This window comes from Calidris pugnax, unplaced genomic scaffold (assembly GCF_001431845.1).
Source record: "Calidris pugnax isolate Ruff unplaced genomic scaffold, ASM143184v1 scaffold1, whole genome shotgun sequence".
Classification (NCBI taxonomy): Eukaryota; Metazoa; Chordata; class Aves; order Charadriiformes; family Scolopacidae; genus Calidris; species Calidris pugnax.
In genome coordinates, this window is record NW_015090800.1 from 6,039,338 (window position 1) to 6,057,914 (window position 18,577).

General features: G+C 43.3%; 1 protein-coding gene across 6 annotated transcripts in view; it reads right to left on the reverse strand.

Moving 5' to 3' along the window:
- Positions 1-4,925, reverse strand: part of IQSEC3 (IQ motif and Sec7 domain 3) — a 59,277-nt gene extending 54,352 nt beyond the window's left edge. For 4 of the 6 annotated variants that reach the window (XM_014937201.1, XM_014937205.1, XM_014937204.1 and 1 more), the window contains exon 1: positions 4,845-4,903. In XM_014937201.1, coding sequence (XP_014792687.1) covers positions 4,845-4,884 — 40 coding nt within the window. In that variant the 5' untranslated portion in view covers positions 4,885-4,903. Of the gene's footprint in view, positions 1-4,844 lie in introns of all 6 variants that reach the window. The other 2 variants (XM_014937206.1, XM_014937207.1) reach the window with 2 other exon arrangements.
- Positions 4,926-18,577: the final 13,652 nt, after the last annotated feature.

An 18,577-nucleotide genomic window follows, 5' to 3' on the forward strand; every position in this document is an offset into this window, starting at 1 on the left:
CAGTACACATCCAAGTCCTTCCAGAAGACTCTGTTTAGATCCCCAGCCTCTCCTCTTCCTGGGAGGACTCTTGGTCTCCTTGGCCTTAAAAGCAGCTCAGGTCTCATCTGCCCTTCTTGCAGGGCAGGGGACCTTCTCTCTCTCACAAATGTAGATGGAACATCTTCCCTTCCCAAAGAGCCATCTGGCATCTCATCCTTCCCTTCACACAAATGTACCCAGACCCCATTCAGTCTCCTTTGTGACATGATTCTTCAGCCCTCCAGTGATATCCCCATGTCCATTGCTAAAGTGGACCTGCCTCAGGTGCTTAAAGTTTTATGCAGAACTTTTCCCATCACTGGAGCAGAGATGATTTTCTGCTGATTTCCTATTCAGCACCTCAGGTGAGCCAGAGGCAGGCTCCAAAAAGCCTATGAAAGGCAACTGAATGAATATACTGTTCCCTCCAATTGTGACTCCATCATTTCCTCTCATTACTCTAATAGAAACAAATCTTTCTCATCTCAGCCCTATTACCTCACACAAAGGAAAATGGTATGTAATCCTGTTAGAGCTGGGCTGCTGCTGGACACATTTTAAGGTCATTGTTCTGGGATGCCAGTCTCCACTGTGAGAGACTGGGAGAAGTGGGAAATGCAATTACTAGGCTATTCAATTCCCTAGAATGAAATGCTGCTGTTAACAGGCAGAAGCCAGCAAGAAAAAGAGCAGTTGCTTTATGAAATTATAGGGTTTGGCTAAATCAGGGTCTAATCACCACCTCAATAAAGGAGCAAGGTTAGCTCCTACTGCCATACATGGAGTCTCCTCATTCCCTTCAACCTGATCTTTGGCATCCCCAGTAGAAGCTCAACCTGCAGGATGGGTTATGGTCATGGAACCAGTGGTATACAAGTCCAGTGGTGGTCCATGTCCAGGATTTACACTGCACTTTGAAATGGGGAAGCCATAAGAGTTCAGCAACAGGAATCTGTCTGCTGCTGCCATCACCTCATACTGTACTTTGGCTCTGAGCTTCTTGAGGGCAAATTCTGCCATCAAATCTATCTCCTAATACACATGGCCTACGGCACCAGTCTTGCTGATTGCTGGTGCAACCCAGCTAAGCAGCCAGGTGGGAAATTTGCATTGCTAAACTCATGGAGCTGTAACCCCCCCACAAGGAATTCATATGCTGGAGGAGAGAAGGGAGCTAGCGCTGCTTATGGCAGTCAGTGAAGCAAAGCAGAACAATACGAGTGGGAATGATCACAACCGCCTCACTGAGCTGGCTTCTGTTGAGTGGTTAGACACTGACATTTTCCAAATCATTCCCACCCAAGTGAAGCCAAGGCATTTTTAGCTGGACGGGTAGTAAAGAAAGAGTCAGAAATCTCACAGGACAAACATTAGGGAAGACCACACAAGAACAACAATGACCATCACAAACCACAAGCAGAGACAAACTTTTGTCCCAGACTGTTCCTGCCAGCCAACCTCTTACTGTCATGTTCTCTGCTTCCTTCTCTTTCTGCCCCACGCTTGAGCTGTATGGCTGCTCTTGTTGGTCTCTCATGCAGTCACCCTTCCTACTGCCTTGAAGCCCCCCTTCATCTTCACTTTCCCTACTGTGTTACCCTCCTGCTGCCAATGTTCCCTCAGTCTCCCAAAGGATTTCTGTCCCACAAGGTAAGGTTGGGTTCCTGCTGAAAGCAGGACTATTCTTGCAGGTCCCAGAAGGAAGTTACATGGGCTGAGGTAAGGTTCCTGGTAGAGAAGGAGAAAGCAGCCAATCACCACTGGAGTCTCCAAGTCCCTTGAAGAGACGAGAGTCACTTCCCTGTTTATGCTCTTTATTAGTCCCTATTCTCTTTAATCGGCTTAGACTGATGAGGCGAGGCAGCGGTAGGGATCAGCCGGGCTGTTTAATTAAAGGATTGCAGCTCAGCCCTGCAGTTTGGGGGTTTGTGTAAATGAGCTGCAAGTACATTATTTAATCTGCTGCACAGAGAGGAGTTGGGGCATTAATGAAGCAAACTCTAATTAAAACTAGACGGCTGATGGTTATTAGTGGCATCAGTTCTGACAGGATTTATCTCATTTAGGGAAATGCCTGATCATGGAGGGGGAAAAGAAAGAATAAACCCAAGTTGGTTTATCAAATTCATCACAGCATCACTTGTGGCTGGCTGGCCATTCAGCAGGGCTCAGGAAAGCTGCACAGGGAGCCCCTGTGTCCCAGGCTCTCCCACCAGGAGCCCTGATGAGCTTATTTAGGGATATGCCTTGCTCACCCAGGAATTGATTGCCTATTCAGGCTGTCTGACCCACATATTTCAGTCTCGATTGACTTTTGTTCTGCCTTGGTTCAATGGGGAGCCTGTTCATGATTTGAGCAGGATGACGGACTCTGTAAATGATCTGATGAGCTTCTCCCAGCAACTTATTGTGCCATTCCAGAGCAGCATAGCTATCAGCTACGGACACCAGTTCCACATTGACCCTGTGTTTTTCCCTCTGCCATTTTTTGCCCTCTTCACTGCATTGTATAGGTAACTTCAGATATGAAGGAAGCCCATGGCTGACTGCAGGACCTGCAAGAGGCTAGGAAATGTTTTCCAGTCAGCATGAAGTTGACCAGTGAGTTTAATATTCCAGCCTGTGCCCTGCCTTTGCTCTGGCACAGTGTGTGAAGTAGGGATGCTCTTCTTGCCTGAGACAGTCACATAGAGAGATCATGAGAAAACATATAAAAATTTCTCTGTTTCCAAAAGCAAAAATTCTGCATGCCTGTTTCTCACCTTCAAATAGCCATGATGGCTCCAACCATCTCTATCTCTACATAGAATATTGTGTCACACAGAGACAGATTCAGGACTGCTATTGGGATCTGGGGGACAACAGAAACGGAGAGGACAAGGGAAAGCCTTGGGAAAAAAAGTAAGGGAAGCAGGAATCCTGCAGAGTCAGACAAGCTACAAATGACACAAAATGGACAGGAGTAGATCAGTATGAGAAGCCCCTTAACTGGAAGCCCAGATGCAACATGCTGTAGGGGTCACTGTCATTCATCCCCACTTCTGACTTTCCTGGCTCAGACTCCTCTTCAGATGCAGCTTGCCAAAATTGTTAAATTACTGGAACAAATGATTGCTTCCACTTCAATTTATCTGCCAAACCCCAGGTGAGAAATTTGGTGTTTCCCAGCACAAGGAGGGCAGACAAACTCATGCTCAAAGGATGGGTAGGACCTTTGGGAGTCACTGGGACAAAAGGAAGGCGTGAAGTATGAGCATGACAAAAACGACACTAGAGTGTCTTCACAGTAGGAGTGAGAGCCTTGCAGGACACAAAACCACTAGAAACCAAGGGAACTGATCAGAAATGAGATGGAAGCTTGGCCAAGAAGGGGACAAGGTCAAGGAGAAGGGTATGAAGACAGAACACTACGGCAAAACTGAGCCTTGCTTCAGACAAAATAGAGCACATAACCAAAACTCTCTCTCTCCAAAAATGCAAGGGAGAGGGTGCTCTCCCTGCCACAGAAACTTCTGCTGTCTCCTCCTCTTCCTTGCCAGCATCTCCCCAGCTGCCACAGAGGTGCTACTGCAGATGTCCCACTGAGCTGTCATGCAAACTTTACCAATGGTTGAAAGGCCTTCGTACAGACATCATGGGGCTTAACCCTTCCATCTTCACACACAAGTTGGTGGGGGGCGGGGGGGGGTCCTGCTTCTTTACCATGTCTCCAAGTGTGGCTGAACCCTACTTTTGAACATACATGCGTACCGCCCTGTTCTCTTTACGGATGTCCAGCACTCACATTTTTTCCTTGGAAGGAAATCAGAAACCATGGTTTGCTCCAGTGAGCAGAACAAATAAGAGAAATATCATTTAAAATATGCTGTAGCCTCACTACTGCAATTCAGCTGCCCAATTCTGTCCAGAGCCCTCCCTAGTAACTCAGGCTTCTTATACAGATGCCAAAGGTTAGATGTAAAGTCTAGCAGTGTGATGAGTGAAACTTTGAAAGAGAAACCTGTTTGCTGTTGACAGAAGGGCGATAGGGCACGAGGAAAAGGAGTAGGTTTGTGAGATGGAGGTGTAAGAAGTTGTGAGAGAAGGACATGGCAAGAAGAGAGGGACAAGGGTGAGCATGGAAGCTATATACAGTATGTACATCTCAAGTATTTTTGAAGCTCCTTGGACCCATTGGGTCACTGATGAGGGAGAGCTATGACAGTTGCTGGTGTACCCACACCTGGCTGCACTGGATACAAGTTGGTAATAGTTAATAATACCCATCTATAATTGACCTTCACTGGTAAGCTCAGAGCATTTCAACACACGTAAAACTGTACACCCTCCCACCCTGTCCCAGGGTGAGACACAGAACCCTGAGTTCATTTGGTGACTTTTGCTGTAACTTAAAGGTTATGGGTCTACACTGGCGTGTCTCCAGGCACCTAATAATGTGGGATAACAAATTTAAAGGACAAGAGTGAAGCATGTGTATGTTGGTGTCAAAGTGATGCAGAAGGGTAAGAAAAGGTACAAGTGTGAATGTGGGTTGATGGAAGTAGATGTTTGAAGAGAGGCTAAAAGTATGGTTTTGGAGGTACACAGGTGTGTGTGAGTGGAGGCCAGAACAGGTTTGTGAGCAATTGCACAACAGAATGATCACTAATCTCTGGGAGGGAAAAGAGAGAGACAGCAGTGCTGGGGACATGGGCCATAAGGGAGGATGTCGGAGGATGGGAGTGTAAAATACGTGAGTTTAGTCTGGGGCAGGAAGATTAATGATGAATGAAAAGGAAGTAGGGAATGGAAAAGAAAAGGTCTTGCTGGCAGCAATTTCCCACCTTGGTGAGGAGTCTGGAGATGAAGGCTTCTGCTCTGCATCAGCTGCTGGGCAACAGAACTGGTGTAAAACAGTTTCATTCCTGTAAGAAAAACAACAAAAAAAACATAGCAGGTCAGTGTTCAGTTCACTTAACATAATATTCAAGGGAAAATGCCCTTCCTGGGAGTGTTCCAAAGGGACAGAGACTCCCATTGATGCTGAAACAGAAATCTGATTACTACATGAACATTTTGGTGGTGGGGAGCAGGAGAGGAGGAGGCTGACAGTTCTGTTCCCCTGCCTCACCTGTCCTGCTGCTCATGTCAAGCTGAAGAGAATGAGGCAAAAGCACCCAAATAAAAAGCTTTCCTTCTATCAGTATCTGTCTCATGAACCCATACAACTCATGAAAAATAGTTTTGCCTGTCTCTAACTTTTGTTTCTTTTGGGACAGAAACATCTCCTTATATGTTTCCTTAGGTATGGTTCCTATACAATATAATGTTGATTTTTGTTGACAGTGCCAAATTAACTCTGCAGACATTTCTCCTGAAACCTGTCTAGAGCACAGAGATGGCCTCAGCACATCAGCACTGGGCATTATCAGATATAGTAGCAGAAACTTATAGGACAAGCACAAGTAGGAGAGCTGAGATCATGATGAGAGGAAGAGATCAGAGCAAAGAAAAGCAAAACCATAAGAAGTAACAAACCTGAGCAAAACATGAGAATAAAAAGCTTAAAATGCATTTATTAGAGAAAAAAGGCAAAAGAATTCATCCAAAGGAAGAAATTCTACATTAAACTTCCAAAACTGCTCACTAGTCTTGAGTGACTTGTTCTTGGGTCCCTTGCCTGAAAACATTTGTAAGGAGCCTGGTTTTCAGGGGTTTGGACACTTATCACGGTGTTGGAACCCAGTAAAAGCTGCTCAGCATCTCTGAAAATAATATCCTTTTAAGATACCTGCAGAGAGACCCTTGAGGTGTCACAGGCAGCACAAATCAACAGACAACTTTAAACACAATGACCTTCATCAATGAAAAGGAGTCACTAAAAAGAGACACAGTGTCAAGGCGGGGAGGTAAGAGGGGAATGGAAAAGAAAATTAAAAGAGGAGAAGAAAAGCAGGGCAGATAAAGCAGGCTGAATCCTCAGATAGCATAAAATCACCTCGTCTCCAAGTCAGTGGAACAGCACTTAGAGCTCTGTTCTCAGTGCTACTGCAGAGACCCAGGGCTCAAATGGGGTCATTTCCTTTCAAAAATATTTTTGCAGCTTCTAACCCAGACATAAGCTGTAAAGTTAAGTCTCCTGGCTTCTCATGGAGTCTCAGATTCTTCCAAAGGCCCTGCCACAGTTTCCTACACTGTGAAATGTGAAGCTTATCACCTTTGTCTTTCTCAAAATCTGTCAGACATGGACACAAATATAACTAAATTACAATGATGATTCTCAGCACCTCCTTCAGGCCTCCTGGCTAGCTTAATATAACAAACAGCTTAGTTCTTCTGCTTCCTTGGCTTCCAATGCATTCTCAAAAGGTATCTTTCCTCAGAAACAACAGGATTGGCAGGAGCAACACAGCAGGGGAAAGATAAAAGCATTAGTTTTTATCTCACTGACCTCTGCCCATGCCCTCCATCCCTGCCTATGACATGCAACATGCTGGAAAAGAGAGGACATGTTTGCATGACATATCAAATTCATCTCCTGGTCTTCCATTTCTGTAACCCAGCTCACAAACCTTCTCTCCTGCCAACCTGGTTATTGCTGGTTCTCACTACACTCTTTCCTATTTAAACTTCTCATGTGGCAAGTACCTATCTGACTGGTGTGTCCATAAATTACTTGTGTTGTCTTTTTACTAAAGCAAGTGGTAGGAACACATTGGAGGCTATGTTCAAGCAGGCTCACACAAATACTCCAGCTCCTACATCTTGTCATTCTGGTTCCAGCTAGAATCCATCAGGAATTTTCTGTTAAAATTTTGATTTTGCATAAAAACACTGATTCATCAAATTCATCTGGTGAAATCATCTTGGGTTTGACAAAGATTCACCAAATTACCTGGATTTCCTGGCAGGCTGCTGAAGGGCCATGGCTCCATATCCCACATCTCTAGGCAGTCACACCATACAAGTAGCCCCTTGGAGAAGGGCCATCAGTTTTTCCACCCAGGTTTTTGTTCTGCCCAACTCCCAAAGCAGCCATGCTGGGAGCTAGCTGGCTCAAGAGGTGTAGAGCACCTGCACCAAGGCAATCAGCTCTGCAGAGCAGCCCTGGAGTCACAGACATCCTCAGCTGCAGTGTGGAAATGCACAAGGCACTCAGCTGAATCAGCAACAGCTGACATTCATTCTGAAGATCCCAACTGGTTTCAGAAGTATTATATATCGGCATTTCTTACTGAATTTCATCTCTACAGGTACCATTGGGGAAAAAAAAGGGCCTACTTCCAGATAAAAGTAACAACATATTTTGAAACCATAGAATCATTTAGGTTAGAAGGGAACCTTAAGATCATTGAGTCCAACCGTTAACCTAACACTGCCAAGTCCACCACTAAACCATGTCCCTAAGCACCACATCTACACATCTTTTAAATATCTCCAGTGATGGTGACTCAACCATTTCCCTGGGCAGCCTGTTCCAATGCTTGATAACCCTTTAAGTGAAGAAATTTTTCGTAATATCCAACCTAAACTTCCTCTGGCACAATTTGAGGCCATTTCCTCTTGTCCTATAACCTGTAACTTGGGAGAAGAGACCAACCTCCACCTTGATATAACCTCCTTCCAGGGAGTTGGAGAGAGTGATAAAGTCTCCCCTCAGCCTCAATTTCTCCAGTCTAAACAACCCCAGTTCCCTCAGCCACTTCTCTAGAAGCTGCTGCTTCTTGTTCTCTAGACCCTTCACCAACTTCCAAATGGAATCTTCCAAAAAATGGACACCCCAAATTTCAGCCATTTCTAGTCTTGGCATTTACCTAAATGAACTATACTGTCCTCTGCTTTTATTCGAACAGCAGATGCACCACTCCAATTCCTAATTACCCATGAAGAAAGCAAACAGGGAGGAAAAACACAGGGAAAGAGAGGAAGGAACAAGGATCAAAAAAATGAGAAATAGAAGCTTGTATATAGATTAAATGTCTTGCTAGTTAATTATGAGGACAGAAACACAGAGAAAAGTAAAGGGGAAACAGGGAAAGTAAGAATGGTGCGAAGTTACAGGACTTTAAACTCAGTCTCCTGTGGGTGTTTTAAGAAAAAACATCTCACAAATACTCTTCAGAGAATCAGTATGCTCTGAGCACTGCAGCTGCACAGTCAGCTGTTGACTCTAGTTTTCATGATTTCTCATGTGTGTTTAACACTAACCTTTGGTATTTTCTGCCCAAACCAGAGTCCTGTTGAACCTCAGAGATCCCAGGATCTCTGAAGTAGTTGTGCACCTTATATACCACTACCAGATGTTGATCGTGTCCACAGGCAGAAATCTGCCTCTAGGCCATTTGAGATCCTTGAATCCCCCTCTCAGGGCCATGACTCCCATGGAGAAGCCATCAGGGAGGTGATGAGGAGCAGGCACTCCCTGATAGAGCTAAATATATGAGGTGTAAATGGGTATTCCAAGACTGAGCTGAAAGCTCTTCTCTTGACTCAGGGAAGGACATCTTGTTAGTCCTATTATATCTGAGTTCCCCAAATGCCTACAAGCAGTTGGAGCTCTGGGTCTATTTACATTCTTCTTGTAAAGCTTGCTTCTCCTTCTCCTTTGTGCTATCCAGGCATATGCCACAGGGATGGGGGTTTTTACCTTAGAGTCTATCCCTGTTCATCTTCCTCTTTTTTTCCATCTCTTGATCCTGCATATATCTGACATTTTGCAAATCCATGTCCTCGCCTTCGTAGCATGGCATGCAAAGCCCAGACAGGAGCTGGGAGAGGAAGGGTTAACTTGTTATGGAAGAAGTGGACCTGTTCCCACCCTGGAGAGGCTGTATTAATTTCTATTTAGGCAAAGCAGCTCTCATTTGGGTGCAAAAGACAAGTGTCCTAGGGCTTTACTATCACTTCTAAGCCTGAAGTAAGTGCTCTAGGAAAGCAGCTGTCTTCTTAATGCGTGAAGCCTTCAGGTAAGATGTTATTTTTGTTGCTGTGATTCAAGAGGGCCTGGCAGGCTTGTAATGGCTGGTGGCTACCTGGATTTCATTCCCTTTTGGTGATGTCAACCTTTGAAGCTTTAAAGTGAGTCTTGAGATACTAAATATCGGTCTGAAGTCAGTGTAAGACACTTGATGGTGGGTTTTATTTCCTTTCTGTGCTTTCTTTTTATTTTGTTTTTTAAACAAATCTTACTTCGTAAGTCAGAAAGGCTACATAAAACTTGAATGTGCAGCCTCTGAGGGGTTAAACACGAGGAAGCATAAGTTCTTCTTTGCCTTTGAAAAACAGGGAGGGAAGGCAAGGTGTCTTCAATCCACTGACAGTTGATTCAGACTCATTACTTTGGGGTCCTGATCTGTATTTTTTTTTTGTTGTTTCTAAATAATTCAAGTAGGTGGTAATGGTCTACCAATTAAAAGGGTAGGTCCATGGCTTCTTTTTTTGCCTTTCTGTCCTCTCCGTCCCCTACCTTGCTTTCCTCAGAATCACAAACCATCAGAGAGTGCAGCTAAACAAACACTGTTGTGGGCAGATCAGGCAGGAGATTGGGAAGAGAAAGAATTTCTCCTGTCAGGATACTGTTAAAGTGTTCTGCTTCCAATTTTTTGCTTTAAAACCAAACAAATTATAATCTATTGGGCTGCACCCCAATGAAAGCTTGGAAGGGAAAAGCCAGCAAGAAGAAAAGGTGTTCTGGGTGAGTGAAGAGGCATTGTGTGGTACAGAAGAGGAAGAGGCTAATGGAGAGAAGGCAGCATGCTGAAGAGCTTATTGAGGTAAACATTGCCAAGCAGTATGTGAGTTGTGTGTGGAGGAACAGCAGAGGACAAGGACAAGCACAGATGCAAAAAGGGGACTGGGAACAGCCTAAGCCTGTCACTGCCTTGCTCTGTCTAGCTGGGACGCATGCTCCGGAGGCAAGGATTTGACAGTCCAGACCTATCTTAAATGCAGAGAAAGCTGTGCTTGGCCCAGTAGTAACCCATGCTGTCAATTGAAACATTAGCCCCCTCTCCTCTGAGAGAAAACAACTGACTGGATTTTATTCAGTTGTCTTTAACATTGCTCCTGACAAGAGGTGTCCTCCAGCTAGCTGCCTGCAGCCTCCATGCGGGTATCTGTGAATGAACTGTCCGGCCACTGCAATTCCTCCTCTCTGATGAACTTTAGAGAGCCCTGTGCCACACTTCCTGGCTAGCACAAGCTGTCTAATCAGCTCAGCAGTTAGCTCTACCCTTCTGGCTTCTTAAAAAGTTAGATTGTGCTGAAAAGGAGCAGCCTGACTTGTGCTGCCTTGGTCTTTACAGCTATGGATCCCAAAGAGCCAAGCCTCTTTTCTCTTAAAAACTGGTGTTACAGAGAGTACAAGAGTTGAGCTCCAAAAACTAAAAGTCTCTGCAGCTACCAACATTGCACATCTCAGAGCCAAAGAAGTGCAAACTTTCTAAAATTGCCTTAATGCTTTATCTTCCCTTAGGACAAGTGCCTGGGGCTTTATCTTCATTCAGTGTTGTTGCCCATCCCAAGCATCAGTGCCCACTAGTTTAGCAGTGATGACAGCTGTCCTGAAATAGAGATGCCTGTCTGCTGAGAGCTGTGTTACGGTAAACAAGTCTAACCCCTTTTTCTTCTTCTCCTGCCCCCCACAGAAGCAACCCCCCAACCCAGACAACATACGGAAAACAGTGGTGCTCCCTGCTCTCAGCAGTCAGCTTTAATTAAACAAATATCCAGTGTGGCCTGTTCCCATAGATAAAGAGCAGCTCTGTGTTTTTCTGCATGAATGATTTTAGACTACAAGAAATGCCAAAACAAGACAGAATGAAAATTGCTCTCACTGTGAGTACACAGAGCATGCTTCTCTCTAACATGCTGCATCACCCCTGCATCCCACCATGGCTGCTGCCCTGGTCAGTTATGTAGGATAGCTGGCATGGGCCCTTCTGCAAGAAAAATTAAGATCACTGGGTCCTCCAATTGCCTGTACTTGCTTAACCCCTGTAGCCTGGTAACTTGGGTCCTACTGACCTGCATATTCAGTAGCCTTGCTCTTGGCTCAAAAGCACATCAGTTCTTAGAAATCTGACCATGCTAAAAGGCAAATGGTGACCCCTCAAACAATGTTCTATCAGTAAATAACCAGTCCAACTCACATAGCCTCTTTAAAACTCCACCTTTTGAAGAAATGCTAGAGGCTTTGACCAAAAGTCATTGTTTGCAGTGCTGGATATCTCAGCTTTCCTGGAGTCTTTATTTTTGTCTCTATCTTGCATTTTTTTGGATAGCTGCCAACAGAACAGATGGAGTCACAGAAAATCATGGCCTAGAAGGGGAAGATTAAAGGCAGAAAAAGTCAAAGGAGAACTCAATTAATCTCAGATGAAGTTTTACTGGCTGTTATCTTTTCTAAGATGAGGACTGGGGAACCACAAACAGGTTCTATTTAGCAATGCTAAGTTTACGAAAGGACAGTTGCAGAGTCTTCTGACTCACCCAAAATGAGGTAGCTCAATGCTACCTCTACCTACCAACTGAGCTATGACACAACCTAGCTAAGGTTAGCTGCAGGTCTTACTCCTTCTATCACCTCCCTCCTGAGCTAGATCTATTTCTGACTGCAGTCAACACGGAACTGACACTTGAAGTGAGATCTGAAAGAGGCAGTGTTTCCAAAAGAGTACTTTATAGCAACTTGCTGTTTCTCCCTCAGTCCTTCACTTCATTCCAAAATACCCTTGCTGAAACTTTATAGCTGTCTTAATTACTCATCTCGATTGTAGCTCATTAGACCGGTGTTTTGGAGGGAGCTGAGTACGGGCAGAGTTTATGTTGTAGGGAAACCATACGTGATTAAAAAATAAATTCAAGGTAACTTCTGGAATTTCTTTAACATCTTGTAATTCTGATGGCCTCCTCACTGTTACAGGGTACTGTTGATGGCAAGAATTTGACAAGATTCAGAGAGGAAGTGGACAATTTAAAGACCGTCCTATGGGAATACTTAATGCAGATCCTTTGCAAAGCCAATGTATAGGACTGAAATCCTTCAGTATTAGAAGCAGACTTTTATGGGTGTCCCATGGCTATCTACTGTGCCTCTTCTTGCTTTTCCCACTGAGCATTTGATGTTGGCTATCTCTGAAAAACAGCTTCACAAACCAGATTCACACATCTGACTGTCTCAGAAATACCATGTTAAAGGGTAAGGGGCTTAGTAGCCAAGATACTGAAGTGTAGGCACGCAGCAAAACTGAAACTCATTTATTACACATTCCCAGTAACTACAACAATCCCAACCTGAGTGTCCTTGGGATGCATCTTAGGGACGGACTGATTTGGTAAACTGCTCTAAATTGCCAAAAACAACTGTATTCAGCCAAAAAATGTTCCAGTATTAACATTCAAAAAGGAGAACAACAATGAAGCAGTCTGGAGTCAGATTTGCATGGTAGATTACTGAGGATGAAACTACAAGAAGTGAAGCAGAAGGAAGACTTGAGCAAAAGATGATAGGAAGATGATTTGGAATTTCTGTATGTTGACCCAGCAAGCTCTTACCAACACTTATAAGTTACTTTGATTTTATTTTCTGTTTCCTAACTTCTTAGTGTCTGCCTCTTCCTATACTCCTATCTGTTAATTTTATGGCTATAGGTTTACTTCGCTTTCCAAGTCATCAGTGCCTTCACTTCCTCATCAGAAACATCCTCTCAAGTGGCAGTGACCATCCTTAGTCCTTTAGCTATCTGGAAGGACAGTGCCATATTTGTAAAGGGTTTGCATACGCCACTATAGTCTATGCAGAACCACTTTATATCTGTTCCACATACTTGTCATTGACCCCCTGGTCTGTTGCCTACAGAGGAAGATGCTCGTTATGTATCTACGTGCAGAGTGCCTGTTACATCATCCAGATCTAGGACTTTCTTAACTTATTTCAGACTAGGGACTGTTACAGCTGTCTGCCTGTAACCCTTCACACGCTTAGATATCTAATTAATTGTGTGAAAAAAAAAAAAAGATTATGTGTCTACACAATGTGTAGATACCAGCACATAACTACTGTGTACAAACAAACTGCTGAAGAAACCCCCTGACACTTTCAGCATGATGGATGAATGTATAATATACATATAGATGCCCAGCCTTGCCAGGATTCATGGTAGTTCTTCTTTCAGTCCACTTGAGTGCTTATCATTCCATAGCTCTTTCTTTACCATTTTGAAAGTGGTTCTTCCTTCTTCCCTTCTCCACCCCACAAAGTCATGCTGGGAGGGGTGAAGAGGGGAGAACTTAACAGGAGCAGCAATCTTCTCTGCTTGCCTGACAAAAATGAAAAATCATTTATGTCTTGTAGTTTGGAACTTGGCCTGCTTGAACACTTCATGAGTGTTGGAGAGAGTGTCTTCTTCCATGATGTTTCCCTAGTTATCTGATGATCAAAAGATAGAGCTCATCCTCTAAAACCTCCTTAGTATATGCTTAATCATTATATTGTTTCTTGGTACAAGTTAATTTTGAGTCATGCACCCTTTGTATAGCATTACTATCAATTTGTTTTTCTAGTGCTAGGGGATGGGATGAATATGGGATTCCCATTGACAGACTATTTCCAGTTTCTCATCAGAATATGTTCATTTTAGAGGCCCTATAAAATATCTTAAAACAATTTCACCTCAGTAGTACAAAACACCATATGCATACACTACCGTTTGGAAAGTGGAAATTCAATGTGACATGCTGACGCAAGTGTGTGTCTTTGAGCTATTGTGGGTTCTTCAGAACAGCACAGCTTGGAAGGATAAGCACAAGGCACCGTGCTGAGGAAATGGAATTTCCTGTGTTGGAGGAAGATCTGAGCCAATGCTGCTGTGATCTGATCTTTTTTTGGTTAACTAGTTGGGTGACTACAACAGATATGTCAAATATGCCAGTCATTTATCACCATCTGCTTCCAGGGATGGAGATATTAATGACATTTCTTCCTGAACGGTTTGTTTCACAGCTTACTTGAGTCTATATATGGGGCAGGAATTTCTTCTGTACATCCTCACTCTTACCTTGAAGAAATTCTTGGGGAAAAGTGTAGGAATGTCTGGCAGATGAGTGCATGAATTTCCAAAAGAACTTGGGGTGTTCTGCACCAACTTCAGTGCGAAGAACATGACCAGGGGACAAATGTGTGTAGATCCCACAGTATAAGCTGGCATTTATGGGCTTAAGTTCAGAGTAATCCATGTGTCTGGGAGATAGTGAAAATGAGCTGTGGTTGTGTTTTGGCTCAGTGGGTTCTGCACCTCTGTCATAGACCTAGGTCCTCTGTTTTCTCTTGTTGGTGACAGAAATTGACAGAAATTTCATATTTGACAGAAATTTCCCTACCTGAGGCTCTAGGCTCCAGACATCACTAACAAGAGTGAGGAAGACTGGAAAGATGTCACCTGTGGATTCACTGTACTCAGTGAAAATTGCTACAGACAACTCCCATTTTGTTGCCCGGAAACACTTGAAGGAAATCTAATCCATTTGTTAAGCCTACACGGAGTGGTTGGGCAAACTGTCAGATTTCCCCTACGTGCTAGAAATGGGCAAGAGCAGAAAAAGGAATGGAAGGAGCAGCTGGTACCCATATATGCCCCAGATATCAACTGGAGGGGGAGAGACCATACTGGCTTCTGGGTCCAGTCTGACAGATAATCTTGTGACAGCCAGAAGCAAAGTCTGGGGCCTGATTTTGGACCCACTTCCAGCACTTTTCATGTTAGGTGGCACATTACTCTTTATGCAGTTTTGTGGCTCTTGGTGCTTCAACTACAGTGGGATGAAATAACTTATTTGAGGTGAATTAAGTATGATACGCTCACTCTCAATTATCTGTGAACTAACTTCATTAAAACCAGAGTCAGTCTAGGTGACAAAAACTGTCCACAGGAGGAAACTTAAGATCAAGTATCTACTGTACAAAGAAAGTCTAATCCTTAAAGCAGTAAACATAATGCATTGCATACACATGCGGTGCCTTAATAAAAGGCAGTAGCTTGAAGAGATTTGGAAACAGTACTCAATTCAGTTGGAACAAAAACATTCAGATTTGGGATACGTGAATGGCCTGGGAGAAGCTAGCATTCTGAAGGCTCTCTGTAGAGGGGTACTTGTATCTGATCTAGCTACATTGGTGTCTCTTATTGCATTACTAGTTGAGGAAATACTCTTTAGGTTTATGGAGGGTGCTTCTCATGCTCTCATATTTGCCGAGAGGAAGTGATTCACTCAGAAGCTTCTCTTCTTGCTATTAATTCCTTTCCTAAGGCACAGTAGGAATAGGGATGAGGGAAATGATTGTACCTGCTATGCAATTCCCAGGAAGAAACTTCCTGGGTGGAAGAGAGTTTGTCATCAGCTGCTAGAAAGGTTGTAGGGGGCTGCCTCTCCTGAAATATCTTTGAATCACATGTGAATGGGGAGTCCATTCACCCCATTTAAATTGGATTTCTCTCTTCCAGAAGAACATCCGCCACATAGATCATGGCTGTCTGCTAATTGGGTTGGAACTTTGTAAGCACTAAGAGGAAGAACATAGAGTGGGCATGATGGGAGGAAGCACTGTACGTTGGACTATGGAATACCTCAATGTTCACCAGCAGTCTTGTTTAGATCCTCTGTCGACGGTGAAAACAGTTGATGACTTAATGTGATAGACAAGTCACAGCATCATTTGCTCTGACTTGCAAACAGGTACTCAGAAAAACCAGCTACTGTATAAAAGAGCAATCTGATATTCTAAGTGCGTGTGCACAGCTAATCGTGTGGAGGGGATCCTCTAGTGACACATGCAACACTCACTGGGAGTGAGCAGAGGTTTAATAAGTTGTAGCCAAAACTACACTTCAGCTATCACAACTAGGAAGCTGCTATGTAAATCTGGAGCATGTGTGAGGGGGAGTTTGTGTTAAGTTCCTGAAATAGTTTCAATTAAATAATTACCATAAACAGAAGTTGTATCGATTAATTTCTTAATGGAAAGATGGTATATTCATACAAAACTACTTTTCCAAGACAACATGTGACCTTTTCCAAGACAGCATCCCTCACTTCCAACTATCCTCAATATCATAATTTCTTTTAAAGGTTATATATGTAATGGAATAATTGCATGTCTGCAAATGCATGCTGATAGCGACCTTTCTGTACCTTTAAAACATCTTTTCATACCTCTTTTGTTTTGTACTATACAAAGGCCCTGTCTTCTTTGTTCAAATAATAGATTTATAACTACATAAAATGGAAATAGCTAGCAAAAGCTCACTTTTAATTACACTGATGAGCATTCTTCAAATCCCTTCCAGTTCTTCATAAAATAATTATAGTTTGCCAGCCTAATACCAATGAGCACATGGTCCTCCTAAAGAGATCAGGAACTAGAACTCAGCCTGAATGCTCTGCTAGCAGAGTAAACACCTTTTTTCTTCTCTCCTATTTTGGGCTAATATGCATGAACACTAAAAAAAAGCTATGGCTTGTGTTGGTGGAATTGGCAACCCTTTTCACAATTACTGGGACTGTGAGATATAAATGGAATTTAGGTCTCTTCCTCAGTAAGAATAAATTATTTTTACTTCTTGAATAAGTATCAGAATTGGACTCAGTAAAAGGATTTTTGTTATGACTGAGTATTAGATCTGTTTTTAATCAGGCTTAGACTTCTTACTGGTTTCTCACTCATATTTAACTCCTTAGTATAGGAAGAAAGCCCTGGAATTTTCCAGAGGCTAAAATCAAACTGTCCCCTCAGCACTGAAGAATGACACAAAGCTATATGAAGGAGTGCTGTTTAATAATTCAGAATCCCATAAACATGCAAATTAGCTGCATACAAAGAAATGGCTCACCACTGAGATCTTCATGAACCTTAGCAACACTGCCTTCTGTAGACTTGCCCCTGCATAGAAATGCGTGGCCAGATTTGCTGCTTCTATCACAGCAGTTTTGTGCCCTTGCAGGCAGCTCGGTATTCAATGCTGCATACCAGAGTACTATGACAGTGAATTGTACCACCTATTAAAGACAAGCTTAAAAGCTTGCTACTACCACATTGGGCTGGGGCACTAAATTTAAGTAAGGGTTTTATTCCTGTACTTTGGGTGTACTCACCAAAGATTAACAAGATTGTTCTGTGGGTAAGTCCTGCTGCCTAGTACTGAGCTGCTCAGGCTCTACTGTATGTTGGAGCTTGACACAAAACAGTACAACGAGAGGAGTTTTACCATCCCCACTTGACCATCATGGACACTTGGGTTTGGGTTAAGAGATTTCACAGTTTCTTGAGGCTTCATAAACTCCTGAGGTTGCTAAGGTAGCACAAGAGCATGCAGAATTAGTGAGGTATCCTAAGGTTTGGAAAAGCTATGCAAGTTGTTCCCTTTCCCCATCTTAACTGCTCAATAATTCCCATGATTTAAAACCAGTAAGACATACAATGTACTGTCAAGTCAATTTATCAAAATGGTGACAGTTTAAGTTAGTCTTAGACCCACAAGTTGGATTATTTTATACTGCCTGTCGGGTGTAGCAGCAGTGGGAAAAAAACCACCACAAAAATGGAGAAGGCATCACTTCTTAACGTGATGCTTTGCAAACACTAGCTGTTCATCCATACCTTATCTCTGAATTGAGATACAAATGTCAGCTTACACTCATATACCTAGCCAAAAGAACAGTTCTTCAGCCACTGGTGGCTATAGGAGCCTATAGGAGCCTATATAGCCTGCATGTGCAACCAAACGTACAGCTCATCTTGAATTAAATGAGCAGCTTGTATCTGTCTGTGCTACTGGATTTCTCTGCAGTGCCTTACAGCAGTTAGCTTGTGCCTTGTGGGGAGTCTTAACTTTTTGAAGCATCTGACTTAGAAATCCATTACTATTCTCTACTTAATAAAGCGTTGAGCTTCCCACCATGCACTGGAGTCCTTTGTTTCCTTCCCTTTATTTGCAGAGATATATCAGGAAAGTTGCAATAGCAATTACTCAAAATCAGAGTGAGGAACTGTGGGACTGATTGTGTTTCTGCTCCTTAAAGAAGACGGCTGATGTAGACCTTCTGAACCTTGTGGTACTTAGAGCTGGGCAATCTCCTCTAACAACTGAGATTTAGCAAGTTTGCTTCAGTACCCTGGTGCCAACAGGACTGTAGCATAAGCTGATAGAATGTGGCTCAGCATAAGCTGGCAGTGCTATTTGTGCTTTCACACTTCAGCTGTGAAGCTACCTCAGTGATGGTTCCAGACCCTAGATGCTGGGATGTGACAATACTTCCCATCTTGAAAAGAGGCGACAGCAGTGGCAGTATCTGCATCTGTGGTTACTTTAGCACTAGGAGCTGTTGAAAGCTTGATTCTTGTGATGAACAGATTATTCCTGGACTCTAGTTTAACCTTGGAAGCTGCGTGGTGGGGGAAATTCCACTTCTGGCAGCTACTGTTCTGTATAAGAAGTGTGTAGCGCATGAAGAGATCCCAGACCTGTAGAAAAGGTGTTGGGAAGAGACAATGAAGCCTCTCACAGGGAAAACAACCTAGTAA